Below are 19,975 nucleotides of genomic sequence, written 5' to 3' on the forward strand. Positions count from 1 at the left end.
TCATTGTTTAGATAAAAGTCATAATTTGTGCCAGTGTGGTCTAAAAAAATCTGCCTTAAGCATGATACATTGGTGAGGAGGGAGGGACCAGCACACCTCACAACTTCTAGAAGGAAGTTTCTAAATTCTTGACAGCCCTTTCTAAAAAGCCATATTCACTTTTCCATACATCCCACCAACGTATTCATGCTTCATGGCCCATAGGAAACACAATGGCGAAGAATGGGTGATTTTAAAACAGAGATTCTCCAAAACCAGACCAACTGTGAGCCTACAAGGGAGCTTACAAGCTCATGAATAACAGACTCAGGCATTTGTGTGGGCTTCAGTGAACGTCCTCAGTGCTCTGTGCACTCACTCCTAGAGGCAAGACTTAGTCAATATGTTGGCTGGGGACAAACTGCATCAGACACAGCAGAAAGGAATTCCACCAGCAAACAGTAGCACAGAGGATGTTTTGTGGAGGATTTTTCAATGACTGTTTTTGTGAACAGAAATCCACTCCCTCGAATGTCAACACTTCAGATGCAAGGAAAATTCTAAGAACAAAACAATTTTAGAGAAATCAAAACACTACAATTCAAACTTGACTCAATTTTAATTATATACAGTGCAAAATCTACTGCTGAAAAATCAAATCAACATAGGTATTATTAAATAACCCATTATTATGAATGTTGAAGTGATATCTTTTGATTAAGTCTTTTGTTTCTTCCAACATAACTATATTCCATGACCAAAACAGCTGTCAGATTTTTTTATAGATTCAGTATTCAAATGAAATAAATCAGCTCATTGTTGTACCTAACTAATATAAATGGATACACAGTTTATAGGGAAGAACATCTAATCCTTTTTAAATCCTGTTTTAATCTGTGAAATCTTGTAACAGTGAGTTCCATGAACTAATTGAGGTACTTCAAAAATATATTCTTTCATCAGATGTAAATGCTCTACTGCAGAATTTAACTTAATGCCCTTTTTTCTCATATAAGAACAATCTTCCTCTATACAATCCTTGATTCTCTTCATTTCCACTACGTTCCTTCTGATCCTTCTTTGTTCTGCAAAGATTGTGACATTTTCTATTTCTCTTTAATCACAAGTTTCTCTGCATCATGAGTGCTGGAGCAGGGGAAGGCAGAGGATGAGGGACAGCTGGAGCAGTGAGGGCACACATTCTGCTTGAAGCTCATAGTTTCTGGTTGAAGTAGGAAATAGGTTTCAGAAAAAGTTTTCAGTCCAAGTGTAGAGTTGACAACATGTCTATGATCATGCAGTTACATACTTCCAGTCTGGTTGGTTTTGTTGTTTGAGGGGCTTTTTTTTTGAGGATGTAAGACAACAAAAGTATAGACCTTCATCTACAGTATCTTTTTTTCTTTCAATGCTTATGAGAAGGGTTTGATCTAATATGTATGAGTGTATTCTTTAGGTCTTTTTAGATTCAAAGGGTTTTCTTTTGAAAGGAACTGAAACTTCCTTGAAAGGAAGTGATAGATGTAGTTGGATCATTGTTATCTTAAGCATTTCCCGTCTTTGTTGTGCTGGAGATAAATGAATAGCTGCTATCCATAGACATACCTGACTCTCTGGTTAATGTTTTTTTGTAATTAAATCATTCAAGGCGTGATTGAGTCCAACTCCAACAAAAGGGATTTTATTCTTGGAGGAATCTGGCAGGCATCACTTTTGCAGGCAACACTGTTGCCTTATGGCTTGGCTTATCTGCTCCTGGCATCCTGGGCTTTTCCTCCCTACTCCTTCTTAGTGACAGTGGGTGCAGTGGGCATCAAAAACACCATCCTTTGTGCACAAAATACTTCAAGCTGCCTTTGGAAGGAGAGAGGCTCACACCCCTGTGCTGCAGATCGCAGGCACATCTTCCTTTCCCCTTAAATAATTCAAGAATATGTTGCTCAGATTTAACCACACTTGAAAGAGGCAACTGGTGACTGCTGTAGAAGGTCACAAAGGACCACCACTGCTGAGGGCAAGGAGAGGGAAGGAGCCACTCCAGTAGCTTTCAGCAGCAGGTGGCTGTCACTCAGACACAAGTCTAAAATCCTTTGTAGGGTTATTTCTCCTGTCTCAGAACTGCCACAGGGAATACAGTGCCCACACCTCAGGGAAAAGGTGTGATGGGGGCAGGTTAAAAAACATGGGCTCCTGCTTTCATTAGTTCTTTGAGCAGCAAATGGTTCACACACACACACACACAGAGGTTTAAGTACACCCCGAAGTATTCAAGGCAGTAAGGAAAATCCAAAGCATCTTGTTCATTTCAATTACTTCTCCACCCACATTCTTCATTGAATTAAAGGATATCCTACACACTCTTTTGTTTCACTTATTCCCCAAAGATCGTTTCATCGCACACCCAGCAAAGATCTTCAGCATATTCATAGTAACGTCTCAGTCATGGGATTCAGCATTCTGATGTTGCTGGCACAAGGGATGTTATTAAAGGATTGAAGAGATGAATAGATGGCAGATTTCCCCAGGGCAGCACATCAGAAAATGGACATCAAAAGAACCTGGCTCAAAATGTAGTGGGTATTACTGGCTCCTGGCAAATCCCATTAATTTCTGAACAGTAACACTGTCAGGCTGCGTTAGGGACATGTCTCTCCTGGAATACCTCCATAAAACTATGTTTGCTCACCCAGTAAGAGCACTCCCATTTCAACACCCACCCCTCTAGCTGAAGACAGTATAATCTTCACTAGCCAAAAGTATTTTGGGCCAAATCCAAATCCAATCTTACTCAAATCATTAGCAGTATCCGAAGGCTCAGGCTCTGTAGTAATCAATATTACCTTTATTTTCTCCTGTCATTTCTCATGAACCCATCTGGACTGTCCTGGAAACTCCGCAGATCTCTGAATGTGTGATTTGCTCCTACAGGATGTGTAGGTTGTCACATATTGCACCTCATCTTCACAGACCCCAACAGGATGACAGGCCACAGTCTGGGACAGGAAATTTTTTAAATTTCTATTTCCTCTTTCACCAAGAATCGGTTGGAATTTATTGTCTCACAGCTATTTTGAACCATGAGCAACAATTCTTGAGTAGGCATTGAGGAAGGAGGACATATACTGACATGATGTCACCACCTGAATTATTCTGCTGAGATATAAAAATAGTTTGAAAAGCAGCACGGCCAAAATTACTATATCATTTAATTACACCCTACTTTCATGACAGGCCATCAGTTAATTAAGAGTGTCAAAATGCTGAATTGCCTCCAGCTTCTACATGCTTTGCAAATGACATGGAAGTCATCTTTTTAAATAGCAACAGCTTAACTGAAAATGGAAAACCCATAGTGAAAAATGAGGCAGTCAGCTGAGCTGACATGAAATTCCCCACACCATAAATTCACTAGGGAAGACAGTTATAACCCATTTAATTTGCTCTCTGAAGATCATGTTCACATGACAATTTCTGTGTTCTGAAATTGGTATAATTTTGAAGTGTTATAGAACAGGAGCCTTAAGTGCCTGTGGTCATTGTAGGCACACACAAGGCCTGGCTCCAGCACTGGCACGTTCCCTCCAGGCTGCTACAACACAGGCAACTGTGAAACAGGAAAAAGCTTAGAAAAAGGTTTTTTTCCTTCAGAAATAAGTCACCTTCACTGGTTCTCAAGTACCACATATGACACTAGAGAAAATTCTCTGTAGAGGGATTTATGTTTCAAGAAACTTGGAAAATGATGGAACTGGTTTACCCATTCATAATACCTGATACCAAATCCCTCATTCTGTTTATAGGACAGTCTTCTAAAATAAATGACTTTGTATAAATTATATAATAGTTTTATGTAAACTGTAGCACAGCAAAATAAGAAAAAAGTGGAAAGCAGACTGGATGGAAAACTCCTGCCTGAACCGAGCACCAAAGGGTAAGAACAGTACCCAACTACAGAAAGAAGTCAAACATCTTGAAACTAAACCCCTCTCCCTCATTCTCCCTTCAGTAACGAGGTGGTCCTTTTATTGGACAGCCAGAAAGAAAAGTTCTGTTTAGTTGGTGTGATTTTCCTTTTCCTCCAAGGTAAATGAGTGCTTCACACTGGGAAAAAAACCCACCTGGTGAGCAAACATCTCCCTCTATAGTTTGCAAAAAGCTGAGCATCTAATAATGTCTCTTGGCCGAATGAGGGAGCCAAGCTAAAACTGAGCCAGAACTTTGTCTGGTATGGCAACATGGAAATGGATACCTCAGAGAGAGGGCTTGAATAGGAAGGACAAGGCTACAAGCAAGAAAGATGAAAATTTGGCAGAATTGTGGCAGGCTCACGCTGTGGCAGCGTGCAGGTGATTAATGAATTTGGGGTTGGGGAAGACAGACTGAATTTCAAGATAATGTACATGTGGGACAAAGGGGAGTTCATTAAGCCTGTAATTTATGCAATAGGTAAAGGCTTCAAATACTAGAAAGAATGAGCTTTCTAAGCTGAGTTCAAAGCACTCCCTACTACTAAAGACTTTGATTGAGAAAATATTTCAGCTTGGTAAAAATGCCATTTAGTGTAACAGGCCACAAAAATGAAAGCTGACCAGTAAACAAGGATGGTTCCCTTTGACAGGATGACAAACATCTCAATGCAACTTTCACAAAATGGTGATTATTAAACAATTTTATGTCTGCTTCAAAGGGAATATGAGTGGGATGGATTCTGTTGTCCATGTCCTGCTGGGACACTACAGTCATTTCTGTAAGGAAGAATCCCTGACCCCTCTAAGTGGACTTTACTGCCATTCATAATTACTGAAAACCAGTTTCATTCATTACACAATCCCTGTGGAGGTTTAAGGGAAAGGGCTGTCTTTCATTCTGTTTTTTTTACAGAAAATAATGTAACAAGGAATTAGTATTGAGCAAGGCCCGCGACACGATACATTGATGCAACACTAATGGCAACTGTGTTCTTCCCTTACCTTCAGTGTTTAATAGGCAACCCCTGAGATCCAAGTATTAGCCCAGCAATGGCTGGAATGGCATTGGCTACACTCATTTCCCCTAATGGTAGAAAATATCCAACCAGTTGCAGCTGCACTGGCTTAGCAAATGCTTCACATACCAGCCTGTGCTGTGTTCCTTATTCATGGAAACATACCTAAAATTCCCATTTGCCAGGTGTTGAAGATGGACTGGATGAGCCTGGAATCCCACAGACACTGGAATATGGCAGGAGGTTGGAACTACATGACCTTTAAGGTCCCTTCCAAACCATTATGGTTCTGCATTGAGTCAAAAAAACTGAATGAAAGAAGCAGTAACATCACTGGTGTTACGTAAAGATCTGGCTGAATAGTCACTCACCATTCCAGGCAGGTGTGCCTGCTGCCCCAGCAGTTCATTTTTCTTTCACTAATACATATGAGGGGGGGAAAAAACCCAACCACCCAACATACCAACCAACCAACCAAGAAAAAATCCACAAAACACATGCTCACCTCGACTGTGTCATTTATTGAGTCAGCAGTGATGGCAAACAGGGAATGATTCGGACTTACCGTCACAAACAAACCCCACCACCACATCCCAGGAAGTGTGCACATGGAGACAATGGGGTCACAAGTACACACACTGCTCCTGCTTGTCCCAGGAACTCCATGGCTCTGCTTGACCCTTTCTGTTCTCCTGGCCATGTTTTGCCTTTGCAGCAGTGTGGCAACTCCCCGCTCGAGCAAAAGGACACTGCTTCACCAGGTGTAATTAGGCCTATAAAAAAACCCACCCCAGGCTTATTTATGACTTGCTAAATCACATGATTGAGATTTTGTGGAGTGCTGTGAGTCAGACACTTGGGAAGGCCTGACCAGCTCTTTCCTCAACATCTCAATGAGACATGTTTGTATGTTGTTCAGGTTTGTCCCTCAGCTGAATGCTCTGAGTTTGCTAAAAAAGCCTGGTACCTCATTTCAGCCAGCCAGAACCCTTGCAAACAATTTTGACTATGATGCAGAATTAAATAGGGCAGAATAAATAACAGTATATACATCAGGAAGCTGCTTTCTTGGAGGGGAGGGAGAGAAACAAAAATGCTCTTTGGCATCTTTGAAATCTGCCCTTTATTTTGCTTTTACCAAACCAGAAAGACATCCCGAGTATAAAACTTGCAAATATTTCTGCTTTAACAGGATTACTTAACTATGGTAAGAACAACTGTTAAAGCTTGTTTTTATTGTCCAAGCAGACAATACATGTAATTCCTCCCACAGCAATTTTTCATGGGACTGCTTATGAGGGCAAGAACAGTTGAGGACAAGTACTTAATCACCTCTCTCCTATCTTGGTTTATCTAAGTGTTAACATAAAAGGGTGAGAATTGAACCAAGGCACATCTCATACAAATTTTAACACAGATTAACGTCTCAGCAGAGGAACTAATAAAAAGAATTGCTCACCATATTTACTCAATGCAAGTGAATTCTTGTTCTAGTTCATTTGTTCTTTCCTGACAAATACTTGCCATCCTGAATCATAATGAACACGAGGGCCCAAGCAGTTTGAAAGTAGCAGCATACTGTGCTGTCAGTCCAAATTCAACAGTTCTGGTTCTCAGACAATACTCACAACAGCTACAGAGAAAGGAAGATGACAAAACAACCAGTCACAAAGCAGAGTGCACTTGGAATACATTCCTGAGGATGGTACTGTGAGCCATTGAGGAAATGTAGGTGTAAGACACCTAAACCTTTCATTACAGCTTATTGCAAACTCATGGAGTGCTTGTGCAGATTAAAAGCATTAAGAGTGCGTGCATTTTTCACGGAAAAGTTTCCATCAGTTAAGATGCTAATAACGTGTGTCTGCTTGCAGCCAAAGAACGAGCACGCTCGTTCCCCCAGTTCTCAGTGACCCGGACTGCATTATAAAAATAAAAATCCTCTATAATTTACAAAATCATCAGGGTAGAACATGTATACCACAAGAAACAATAGCCAGATTATCCCTTCAAATTTGACTATAGCCTTTAAAAGAAAAAGAGTGGCTGGAATGTTTTTATGGAAAACCCATTTCAAGGTTCTCAGGAGAACCGAGCTGGAAAAAATCACCATGTAATGGGATAAACTATTACAATTTCAGGGCTGTAAGTGATTTCTCAGTGCATGCTGCCAATAAAAGCAACCCTGCAACTCAAAGGGCAGGAGAAGAGTTAGAGGCAACAATATCTCTGTGTTCAAAAGTTAATAATTTACAACAACACAGAAATAAAGTGGCTGAGAGAAAGGTGATACAAAAAGACTAGAAAACGTAACACATTCCCTGTTTTTCAGAAGACCAACATCACTTTTGTTTCAAAATAGAAGTCTCAGCAACTTAGCCAAACATCCAGCAGGAGATCATGAGAAAACCTGGTGTCTTTCAGTGGAGCTGAGGAAGCAGGCTGTGGGAAACTTAAGACATACAGGGGAAGAAATTCTTATTCAAAGTAAAAATTATTTTCGGCCCTATTCGCTTTCTTTCAGAAACAGCAAACATGCAAAAGTGTCACTAATTACAACTGTCCATCACACAGAGCAGAGTCTCCAGCAATAGAGCAAGAGTTTCAAAATGAACAGAGCAGAAGCTTTAGTTGCATCATTATCCCTGGAGACTCTAACAATGCTGTAAGCAAGTTACAGCTATTTTCAATTCAACACCACGTGCCAGAACCCATTTGAAACCAGATCTTGTCACAAAAGTGGAAATTCCTTATTAAAGATCTTGGCAAGTAACTTAAAAAGTGATTTTCAGTGAACAAGAACCTGCAGGATGAATCAAAACTTCAACAGCTTGCTGCAATAAATCAGCGTTCATCTAAACAGAGACATGCAAAATGGGCTCACAGGAAGGCTGTGGAGCAGAGGGATGGCTGGAGCAGAGGATGATAGGGCACACTGAGGTCACATGCTGCAGTTTATCAGCCCATGGTGCAGGCAGTGCCTGTGTCTCACAAGGCTCAGTGAACTGGTCTGAGCCCTTGTTTCACAATGTCAAGTTTAGAAACACGCTGCAAGTTCCAGTATCTGACCACATGGTCACCAATACAGCAAATCCTTCCCTTTCCCCAAACTCAGTAGGATCCTGGCAGCAGCAGCACAGGTTTGCCCCCAGTCTTGCCAAGCCAAGCCTCGGCAGCAGAGGCAGCAGCAGCAGCAGGGCTGAAAGGCCAGTTCAGTGCAGCCTGGAGGCTGGCTGCTGCTGCCCATCCCCACTGCCCAAACAGAGCCTGCAATCACTGCCCCTCACCCTTCATCTCACACAGACTGAACACTGCCTGGCAGGAGGTGAGCAAAGGACACTAGAGGGGCTCCAGAGCTATAGCTTCAGAGCAAGCTGGTCCAGCCGACCTCAGGCATCAGCTTGAGAAAGCAAAGGAAGGGGAAGACTGCCCCATTGGCAGCAGAGAAGCCAGAGATTAGTGAAAGCTTTTCAGGGAACTTCACTCTTAGTATGCATAGGCCTGGTAACCTGATGACAATCAGCTGAGGTTTTAAGTCTTCACTTACCTGTATCTGGTTATAATTTGCATCACTCAGAAATTCCCAGCTTCACACATGGCCTCAAAATGAGATCTGCTGTTCTCAAAATGGAGTTTGTGCCACATTTCCCAATATCTCGGAGAGCTGGTCTCAGCACTGGCTCTTCTTTGTCAGCTAAGTTGCATTAAGTATAATCTAAAAATATATTAAATATTTTCTAATATTACCTTTCGACATAAGCAGTTACTATAGCTGCCTCAAGGATGGTGCAAGGGAGGGCAAGAGATTGCATAACTCCTTTTATTCAGCTGGGATATGTGCACTGAAAGGTCAAAGGGCCTTGGAACAGGATTTTTTGTTTCAATGTTTGCCTCAGCATCAAAAATATCAAAACAGCTTCAAGACCTCAAATGAGCAGATAATCTCCTTTTACTTCAAGGAGGCAACTAATTTAGCTTAGCTACAAAAATCTACCTGTAAATGCAAAGTTCAAGGAAATGCCACCTAATATTTGAGGATTTGTCAGACACCATTTGTCAAGAAAAAACAGCATCTGAGCAAGCTGTGGGTCTGTTGTGTAGTGAGAGGGTGTTCAATTCAGCCCACTGAATACCGTGTGTTTATTATGTAGAAGTAGCCTTTTTATAACAATTGCACAGAGATGTAGCTCTCTTAAGAAACATCCACTTTGTGTTCAATTATTTACAAAGTACACAGAGGAGGCAGAGCAGTGCTGGAATAAAGGCAAGCCAAGGCACTGGAAGATGTACAAGTGTTATTTCTTGCCCAACACAGAGATGGATGTGAATGAAAGCTTAATTCCCAACAACCCTGCTCTAGGAATCAACCCAAGCTTCCACCCAAACATACCAAGACAACTGATTTTAGAATTAGTCTCTTTGCTTGCTCCACTTGGCTACCTGAATTCTTGATTGACACTGCAGCCCTCATGTTTCTGAATAAATCCATGAAGTTCTTCAGTGTCTGCAAAGCGGTCTTTGAAAGTGAAGGAATAAATAAAAAACCATTACTTGATGGGAAAGCAAACAGTTGAAGGTGAATAACCATTCTCTGCACTTCTGCTATCACTCCTGCAAAGCTGCTGTGGCTGCTGTTGTGATGTGCTTCTGTTCTGCATCACTTCATTTGCTCAAGTACAAAACATGGATCATTGAATTAGTGAAATCTGCATCTCCAAAATAAAGTCTGTTCGCTTGGTTGAAGAAATCAGTATTGTCTTCAAGTAATAAAACCAAACTGATCTGAAGTGCCAGTGGAAGAATTCACTCACTCACCTTCACCTAAGGAGCAGTTTGTTCAGCCCCTCTGTACATCTCTACAGTCTGATTCCAAGGAACATTAGGAGGATCCTTCCTGGACATTCTCCAGGAGAGGCTTGAGTTCATCTCTTACATACAGCACAGCTTTACTGTGCTGCTACAGCTTCCTCAGTTCCTTCCTGACACTGGTCAATCAACATACTCCTCGGTAATTAAATCAGCTCTAAGACCTCTGGATCTCATCTTGTACACACCAAATCCAAAACATTACTTGTGAAGATCCTGGCAGAAGGGAGTGCATAGCAACTCCTTGTTCCCATGGGAAGCTGACAAATATGAGCAAGTTATCAACATATTTCAGTTTCAAGCCAAGCAAAGAACATTTTCATGTTCACTTTTGTGCGGGGAGTTTTTATTTACCAACACTCCCTGAAACTACTTTTAATAACCCTGCATTTCCATCAGCATGTACAAGCACTGTTTGTGTTATACCATGAATAAATACAAAGAAAAAAGAGTTTTTCCCACAACAGCCTTGACGGGCTACTTTTAATTAAAATCAGTTTAATGATTGATAAGCTCTAGTATTTCCAGCAGCAAATCGTAAGTGGTTGACTGTTTCCAGATACAGTGAAAAAACTGAATAGAACTACATAAGCTAGCATAGTTAGTTTACTGGTTGTCAACATAGGAAAAACTGAGGGTTTAACACATAAATTGTCATGACCAAGAGCAAAAACTAAGTGAGTATTTTGGAGGAATTAGAAAGTTCAGCTATATAAACTTATGGAATCATTGTTTCCAAGGCTTACTTTTAATCTCTCTCAAAATTACTTTTGACATACTTCCTACATCAGAAACCAATGAGCAGGAATTTTCAGTATCTGATTAGTATTTAGGAAGGGGATGTCCCACACATCATCTCAGTACAGTTGCTACTTTGAAAGGGTCTTTGCTCACGCCTCTCAAGCAAATGGAAGAACACTGCAAATACCTGTTGCTTCGTGTCCTTCCTTTACTCCTTGGGCTCACAGAGGCAGCAGAAGGCAATTCCATGTTACTGGGCACACACCAATGAAGACACCTCCCCCTTATAGACACAAATCATCTGCAGCTGATCAGCCATACAACAATCCAAAGGTTCATTCATCACCATAGGGAAAACAGGAGTGAGTATAGGGAGTGTGAAATCCTAAAGCCCTACCGGAATCCTCCCCAGTCCTGCATGTGTCTTCCTCAGTCACTGCCATAAGGAATGCAGTGCTGTTCCAAACAGCTGCTGCATCCACCTGCCCTTGGTGGGAGGAGCAGACAACACACAGGAGGAAGCATTTCCTCTTTTGTACTTTTATTTTGTAGTAAGATCCATGTAGTATATAAAATATAACAGGAAAAACGGAACGGAGCCTGTAAAACAAACCGAGGAGTTCAGAGGACAAACCACTACAGTTCTACTTCTGTGGTTTCATGAAGTCTCCAGAACTCATGGACTGTTTGCTTGGACTATTACACTTCTCTAGCGTATGAGCCTACATCAAAAGCTGATATGTTCCAATTAAGCCATAGTTAAGTGACAGATGTAGAAAAAAACAAAAACAGAATGGCTTTTTTAAGCCACAGCTGCCCTTGACAGAGGTTACAATGATGTCTAACTATACTGTAATGCACATTACATCAAGAACCTTGAAAGAGTCTCTGAAAAAACAGGTTCACATTAAGCATTTTAAAGAAAGGTCATAAATACTGCACTGTACCAACAGTACTTCCCAATGTCCTCCTCATGCCTGAGGAGCATTTGTGTTTTGTAAGAAGCTACTACATAGATGACACCAAACCTAGAGGTAGGTTATAGGCCAAGGTAAGTTACAGGCAAAAAAAAAAAAATCCCTTTAGAGCTAATCACTGCACAAACTGCCCAGCAGGAAGCAAGGCAAAGTGTCAACAACTCTTTCCTCCCACCCTAGGCATTGCTCACACAGTGCATTTAATTCCTAGTGCCGTAAGAATGACAGTGGATCATCAGCTGCTAGTAAATGCAATCATGCCAAGAGAACAGCTTGAAGTTATTCAAGCAAAAACCGGTTACTGTGTAAAACTGGTGCACTGGACTGTTACCAACCAGACCTCCAAGCTTAGGAAGTGACCCAAGAGTAGAGAACCAAAATGTTTGGTTTTCTTTTGACTGGGAAATACTCCAGTAACCAACAGGAGAACACACTGCTAAGCCTACACGGAAAGAGTCAAATATCAGCTTGTATCAAAAGGTTAGAGACCAAAAAAAAAAAAAAAAAAAAGAAGGTGAAGAAGGTTAAGAAAAGCACACTTTTCCGAGACCAGGTTTTAAAAAAGTTACTGTACCAAACAAGCCGCTGAAACAGCTCATCTTCGGTATCATTTGGGATCAACACAGGGTTGATAACAAATGTGTACACTGAGAAACATCTGCAAGTACAATAGTTAACAGCAAATTAACCCCAAGTGTTAATGGTGTAATGCCTTCAGGTCACAAAATGTGAACAAAAAGTTCACCTTAACTACCTTCTGTGCGCTATCTGGTGGTACTCAAAAGTAGCAATGCTGAAGATTCGTTTTATTTCTACTTCCAAAGGAAAAGGGGAAATGGTTAAATAAGCGTTCTCCAATTTGTTCTCCACTATACGTACACCCACACACATACACACACCCCTCAAAATGCACTGACATTTCTTTTTTGACCAAAAGAGTAGATCCTGGGAGTAAGTGCAAAATGCAAAATCAACTGACAGAAAATGCTGAACAAACAGCATCATAAAAATACAAAATATTTATATTACTGAACTATTAACAGATGATGTTCTCTGTTTCTTTAAACTTTGGAACCACATAGCTGATTTCTTAAATCTAGTCCATGCCAGCTTCCAGAACTATTAATGTTTTAGTTAGCTTCATTCTTTGATGCTTCATCAAAATTTTCTACGAGATCTGAAAAAGATGAAGATATTTAATGCAGTAATGCCCAATAAGATTACCTTTAATGAAAATGCATATATTATAGGAGAGGTTAAGTAGTACTTAACTACACTCAGGGAAGTCATTTTCTTATGGGCAGATTTCAAAAGGCTTTAGAAAATATCATTTGTTTGGACATACACAAAGAACTAGAAACACAGGAACACTCAGACAGTGAAAATTCTAATATTAAGTGATTAAGATCTGATTTTCAGAGGTGCTCTATTAGCTGTAGTTGGGTTTCAAGCATTTGCATTCATTAAAGAATGCCTAAAGTTTTAGAGAATTGAATTTTATGCAAGGTCACAAAGAAATAAAGTAGTGCCAAAGCATGAGGATTTGAACCTCTGATCCACAAGGGTGGATCATACTGACGGATACAGCAGAATCTGGTGATTAATAAGACAGTTATTCACTGTCATATTAAGAACTTACCATATTTTTTTTACTTTCAGATACTGACATAAGCTTTTTTTCTTCTACTATAGAAATAAAAATCCCCACTCCAGTCTCTGAATTGAAAACAACTCGATAACTATACCAATTGTGTCATTTTGCAGCCCTAAAACCCTGTTTGGATATTCAGATACCTGCTCAATCTCACTGAAGGTATTTTAACCTAGTTTCATTAATAATTAAGATGTTTGCACAAAGTAAACCCTTTTTCAGAAGCTGGACTTCAAAGCCATGTTTTAATGCTGCCCTATATATGAAGCCTCTCTTAGCAAGTGAGGAGTATAATCACACCAAGAGCTAAATATTTCAGTGTATGAATCAAAATATTTATACATTAAATGGACATAAAAGTGTGCATGTGCCTACCTGGGACATCATCATCTTCTTCATCAATATCTTCAGATTTTGGTGCTTTACTATCCAACACTGTAAAAAGAAACTTGGTGCTGAGTTCTCATGATACAGAATTAGGGACACTCACATGACACAATAAAAACCACACAGGTGAAAAAAAGAAAGCATTTCCCCAATAGTGAAAAGCACACAAATGACCAGGTATTGACAGTTAACAGCATGACCAAAAGGCCTATGTGTGGACATTATTATGCCAAAGTATTGGCAGGGCCATTTTCAAATGCTATGGGGTAATTCATGCAGAGCTTGCAAAAGATCAAATGATATAGAAAACCCCCAGTGTCACTAAATCTAACTGGTGTCATGTGTTTCAATGTAACAACAATGTGGTACCAATCAGTGACCAACATATCATATGATTCAATTACCAAGGGGCCACAACTGTAGGAAAAAGTATTTCCATATCAGCTGTCCTGCATTAAACCTACTCTGTCAGTCACAGATCGTGCTCCAAGTAACCTAGAGAAATGAAAGAACTAGAAAAAAAAAGTACTTTTTCCTCACTGTACTATCCAAAGAAAGCACAGCATGCATTGGTACTGAGGTTGCATCAAATGAAATATGCTTATGATTATCCACCCCTCTGAATTTTAAAAGGTATTTTACTTATCAATAAAGAAACCCTTTACTTTCACTTAAACTCTGAACATGAAACGAGGAAGAAGATGAAACTCATTTAGAAAGAATAACTATTTGCTGAAAACATTAGAACAGGTGATGTATAATCCAGTTCCAAATACAGACTACTGCAATGTGTCCAACTACAGTCATCTTAATGGCCAGAACAGTCTTAACTGGAATTGTCCCTAATCTTCATTTCTGAACTGTAAAATTACAGTAATAATTATAGCACATATACACACACCCTCATGCTCCCAAGGTTTTAAAATAAATAGAAAAATCAAGAATCACAGTCAAAACTGTGATTTGATTTTTTAAATTTTCAATCAAAACTCTCATTTTTAATTAGATTTCTTAAGTCCTGGTTGAATTCTAAAGGGAATTAAGGAGTAGAAGAACATATTCCTTACTCTATAATCACAACAGAAATATGTTTTGCAGGAACAAAGAAAACAGAGTCGATTCCCTGACAAAAAGAACCAGCTGAGTTTTTCCAAGTAAAAATGTGAACTTGCTTTCCTAAGTAGTCTCCCATACATAGTTGTACACCTGCAATAATAGCATGCCAGACTTACCTATTTTTTTAAATCAGGGCATGCCTATATAATCTTGAATCAACAAGAAAAGTTTTTCCCCCACCCTACACTTCCTCAACAGTGGGAAAGTAATCAAGGGTGTGTGCACTTTAATAAAAGTCATGTACTGTTGTTAAATTTGGGTTAAAACTTTTAAGTACTTCATATATTCTTTAAACCAGCTATGAAAGACTCCAAAGGACCTACCTTGTCTTGGGAATTGTTCAGCTAACTTCCTGAGACTTGTTAAGCTGTCAGCACCAAGCTGGCTTAAGATGCCCGGAAGCATTTCTGTGATCGGTTTAGCCTCTGCATGACCAGTAATTGCAAAAGTGTTGGCAGACAGGGAAGCTTGAACCTTGGGGTTGTTGAAGTGAATAACTGTTCCATCGTCTTTTATCATGTTCACCTGTTTAAATATAGTAATAACATTTACCAAAGTGTTGCAGCATCTTGTTGAATGAGCGTGATCATTAAAATCCAGATTTAAAGTATTAAAATATAAAAAAATTACAAAGCTACCACTCCTCTTAGAGAATAACATAACCATGACAAAAGCACCTGGAATTAATACCACCTAAACTGGAAGTAAATATGAGTTAATGGTAAAATATGGGCTCATACATACTATATAATAAGGCAGAATTTAACAGCTATGGTTCCTTCATAAAATGAACTTACCTGAATACTAATAAATACATAAGGAGTATATGTTGTAATGCAGTTTATGTGTATTTTTAACAAAAGCAAAAAAACATACATAGATTATTAGACCGCAAGGTATAAACATGTTAACGTGAAGAACGTCTGGGGAGGGAAACCCCCCAACAAACCAACCAAACCCTTCAGCTCTGTGGTGACTCTTCACAGGCTCAAAACTCCAACAGCAAAGCCCAGCCACACCAGTTTAAGCCATTGCCTTTCACAGGTACCTGTGACACCTATCAGGAAATCCCAGTAATTCCATGATAACTCTTATAAAACTAAGGACATCATACAGTGATCCTGCTCTCTTCCTCTTTCCTGGTCTTCTGAATCACCAAGAATTAAGATTTATGGCCAGTGTAAGTGCCCTGCTTTGCACCTTTTGTCAGTTTATATTGGCATATTTGTATGGGTTTACGTTGTGTTTTTTAACTTAATGGCAGACAGCATGGACAGTTAAAAAGGTTTTTCTTCTGGGCATGGCTAAACTACGGTTATGTGGAAAATAATTTTGTCTGACCAAAGGAGGAAAGTCCTACCCATCCAACACAACAGTGGTATTAAACTCAAGTGACAAAATGAATAAGCAAGGTTTTTAGCAGAAATTACAGGGAGAAATAAGAGATTTAAAATATAAAAACATCCAAGTTCTCAATCCTCACACAGCGGAAGAGGTTCAAAATATGTTTTGAACGGGAAAACCAGGTGTGTTGCTTTCCTGCAAAACTAAACAATGTCCTGTCCTTTGCACATAAGGAAATGGTAAAGGCTTCAAGCACAGTCATCCTGTTACTTAAAAACCTCTTTTAAAGCCACACAGATGAGTAACTCATGCTTGACTCAACATTGCTATCCTCTCCAAACTCTTCTACACAAAGCTTACCAAGGTCAACTTGTGTTCACCTGAACACAACATACTGCAATTCTGTCTCTAGCTATCAAGGCAGAAACATTTTGCACTGTCTTCACATCAAGATATTTAAAATCCTTAATAACTGTGTCTAAGTAAAGATCCTGAGATTTGTGTGAAAAAGGAAACCAAAACACATACCCAGAACTGTGTACTCTTTGGGTTCACATGGCTCAGTATATACATACTGAGCTTAAGAAAACAGAGAAATAAGTGTTTATGCAAGAGAGGACTGAAAATCTACAGGCAAAACCAGGCTGTTACAGTGAAATCTGCATTTGCCTTTGGAAGAGAGAATGCACTATGTGACCTCTGCAGGCACCTTGCAATCCTGCTTAAATTAATTAATCACAGATTAAATACTGCACTTCTTTAACCAAGCACTACAGTAATACTGAGTTCATGATGGAGGAACACCTCCTCCTCCCATGTATGAGTGTCACTCCCTACAGTGTTCTGGAAAACATGTTTCATTCATACCTGTCAATTAGAGGTATTCAAGGAACATCTGAAACCCTCACATTCCCACTTACATTAGCACAGAAGCTGCTTCTGTAGGGTCTCTGCAGTGTTTTAAGAAACATCATCTCCTGTAACTACTGCAAACAATTCCAGCAACTTTTGTAAAGTAGTAAAGGATCCTAATTTTAATAATATGGACTCAAGTTCTTACTCCAGGTATTTCTAAACTTTTCTTTATATTCTACACCACACAACTCTTGCCCTGGATGTGCCTGCACAGAACACGTGCACTTACTGCTCTTTTGAGTAGGTAATCAGGTTCATAAAAGTCAAGAACAAAGAGAAGTTTTGGTCTGTGATGACACACACACAACACATAGCTTACTACCTCCTGTAACCACTATGTGGCCAGCAGAACCTTCTCCCTTCTTTCTCCAGGTACATACACACATTTCATTTCACCAAGACAACAATCAATCAAATAACTTTGTCTATCAATAAACAGATCTGTAAGATTTTGCTTGGAAGCCTGCTGTAAAAGCAAAAGTAAAAACCACCACATGACCCCCAAAACAATACAGTGAATTTAATTTCAAACAGGAAACACTTATCACTATACCTCTTCAATGCCAGCAATGTTATTTACTGCCAGTTTTTTGAGGGAACTCTGAAGTTTTTTGTCATCAGCTGTAGCTGTTCTGTGCACCACCTTCTTCTTTCTGCGAGCTGTTCCCTGGGAAACAATCAAGAGACAACAGTCAGCTATGCTCAAAATTTCTCAACACTAATTGTGAAAGTCCTACCACAGTCTGAGCAACATCTTCCAAGTTATGAGATGCCTCTATAGTCCTATTTCCCTTTACCTACAGCTTTAGCCATCAGTCTCAATTTTAAGGTTTTTCTTAAATGTACAGGACCAAAAGACACCAAATAGCAGCAGTATTTTCCCTTCCTACAAGCCAGAGTACAAAGATACTATTTACTACTGAGCAAAATATAAGAAATTTTCCCCAAGAACTCTATTTTTTCCAGGACGAAGCACAAATACAGTGATTTAACAACAATTTTGGAATTTCTACTTTGCAAAATTCTGTGGAAGTTTGGCAGGGGATGAGACCCCCGCACGGAACCAACTCCATGCCTTTTTTTTTTGGTCAGATTAACTACCTGCTGGCTCAGAGAAAAACAAAGCTCAATGCAGAGTTAGTGCCTGGAGTGGACATTGAAAATCCCCAACAGGAAGAAGGAAAGGGCAGAACTGGAACACCCAACAGGTGAGCTCAGCTGGAGCTTCCACAGGTCACAACAAGTCACTGAATTAACAGAACTCTTACACCCTGGAAACTGCTAATCCAGCAGTTGGGAACTGAAAGAAACTTGCATTTCAGGTAGAAGCACCATGATACAGATCACACAAAAACCTATATCTGTCAAGTCTCAGAAATATAGTTTTTTTGCCTTCTGTGAACTATAGCCTATGTTTTGAAAAGCATCTCTGGTGGGTTTCTTACCTTTCCTCCTATTCGGACCTGTGCTTGAAGCTTGGCCAGTTTTTCTTGGTTCATAGTGATGTGTCTGAAAAATAACAAGAAGATACAAAACCCAAGTTAACAATCAAAATAGTAAGAAAAAAAAATGTCACAGTCCATTTTCAAAGCACTCCTAAGACCGCGGTGGGTTTTCGAAACTTACAGAACACTACCCAAAACACTGCGTCCAACAAAAACACACAAACAAAGCTTTAAAACCTAAATAATCTGAAGTGGTCCTGTAGTAGGCCATTTAGCTGAAGTGCCTGTGACACAATAAGGCAAATCAACAAGACACTTCATTCCGCATCAGTAAATTCCCAGTGTGCCAATTTACTTTTGGAAGCACTGAACTGAACTCAAACCAGACCCAAACCAGCACAACTGCTTCTGGGAAACACCCTTATCTTTAAGAGAGCCCAGGGAGAGATTCATCACTAAACTACTTCGAATACTACTTCCATATAATGAATCTCTGATACTTGTAACTAATAAGTGAACTCTGAACCCCGTGAGTTCAGATCTGGACGGTTTTCCCATAGGAACTTCTGGAACCCCTGCATCCCATTCAATGACTGGGAAGGCAGTCCAGTGGCTTCTTCCACGGGTCAAGTGGGACCTTTAAAGACTGAAAGCCCTGAAAAAAAACCGTAATGGGTGGGAAAACACCTCCAGCCTTCCAGCACAAGGAACGCATTCCGCTGCTGTGCCCCAGCAAGCGATCAGAGATCCCGGGAATGACGGGGAAGCCCCCTCCGCGTGTGCTTTGTGCCGGAGAGAGGGATCAGCACCGGCGGGAGAAGAGGCTCGGGGCGGCTCGCCGGGCACCCCCTGAGCACGGGAAGCGAGAGGGGCTCAATGCTGATCCCTCAGGAGCCTGTATGGCCGGGGCCTCCCGAGCCGGGGCAGCCCCCGCACATCGTCCCGCCGCAGGGCCTCGCTCCCTTGGCGTCTCCTCGGGGAACGGCCCAGCGCGGCGGGCGGGAACAGGACCGAGTCCCCCGCCCGAGGCCACCGGGGGCACGGTAAGGGCGGGCCGCCGGGACGCGGGAGCAGCAAGACCCCTCACCTGAGCGCGGCGGAGCCCCCGCGGCCAACACGCGGCGAGAACAAGATGGCGGCCGGGAAAGGAAAGAGAGGCGCACAGAGAAAGGAAGCTCCCCTCCACGTGACGGCGCCGGCCCGCCCCCCGATTGGCGGAGCCGCCCAGTCTTATTTGCATAGAGGCGGGAGAGGGGGCGAGCAGGACCTCCTGGGAGTTGTAGTCTCGGGGGGGGGGGGGGGGCAGACACTTGGTACCCCGGGGCAGGGAATGGCGGCCTGGGGTAATAACCAGTGTCCTGGGGCAGGGAGCGGTGTCCCGCTGTAGTCTCGGGTGCCCCCGCTCAGGCAGCGGTGGCTAGTGACCCAAAGGCGTCACCACGTGCTCCACTGTCCCCCTTAGCGAATCCTCCTTCACGCACGGCGCTTTGCGGTCGGTTTTGCCTTCCCGACAGCTGGGCAATTCCAGAGAGCAGCGCGACAAAAGCGTTTATTTTGGAAAGGAGAAAAT

General features: G+C 41.1%; 1 protein-coding gene across 1 annotated transcript; it reads right to left on the reverse strand.

Moving 5' to 3' along the window:
* Positions 1 to 10,281: 10,281 nt before the first annotated feature.
* Positions 10,282 to 19,625, reverse strand: BTF3L4 (basic transcription factor 3 like 4). Its single transcript, XM_064665234.1, has 6 exons — positions 19,493 to 19,625; positions 18,406 to 18,469; positions 17,514 to 17,627; positions 15,025 to 15,226; positions 13,574 to 13,633; positions 10,282 to 12,724 (listed from the first exon to the last, which is right to left on the reverse strand). Exons 2-6 carry the CDS (start codon positions 18,457 to 18,459, stop codon positions 12,678 to 12,680), a joined length of 477 nt encoding a protein of 158 aa, XP_064521304.1. The 5' UTR covers positions 18,460 to 18,469; positions 19,493 to 19,625; the 3' UTR covers positions 10,282 to 12,677.
* Positions 19,626 to 19,975: the final 350 nt, after the last annotated feature.

This window comes from Pseudopipra pipra, chromosome 9 (assembly GCF_036250125.1).
Source record: "Pseudopipra pipra isolate bDixPip1 chromosome 9, bDixPip1.hap1, whole genome shotgun sequence".
Taxonomy (NCBI): domain Eukaryota; kingdom Metazoa; phylum Chordata; class Aves; order Passeriformes; family Pipridae; genus Pseudopipra; species Pseudopipra pipra.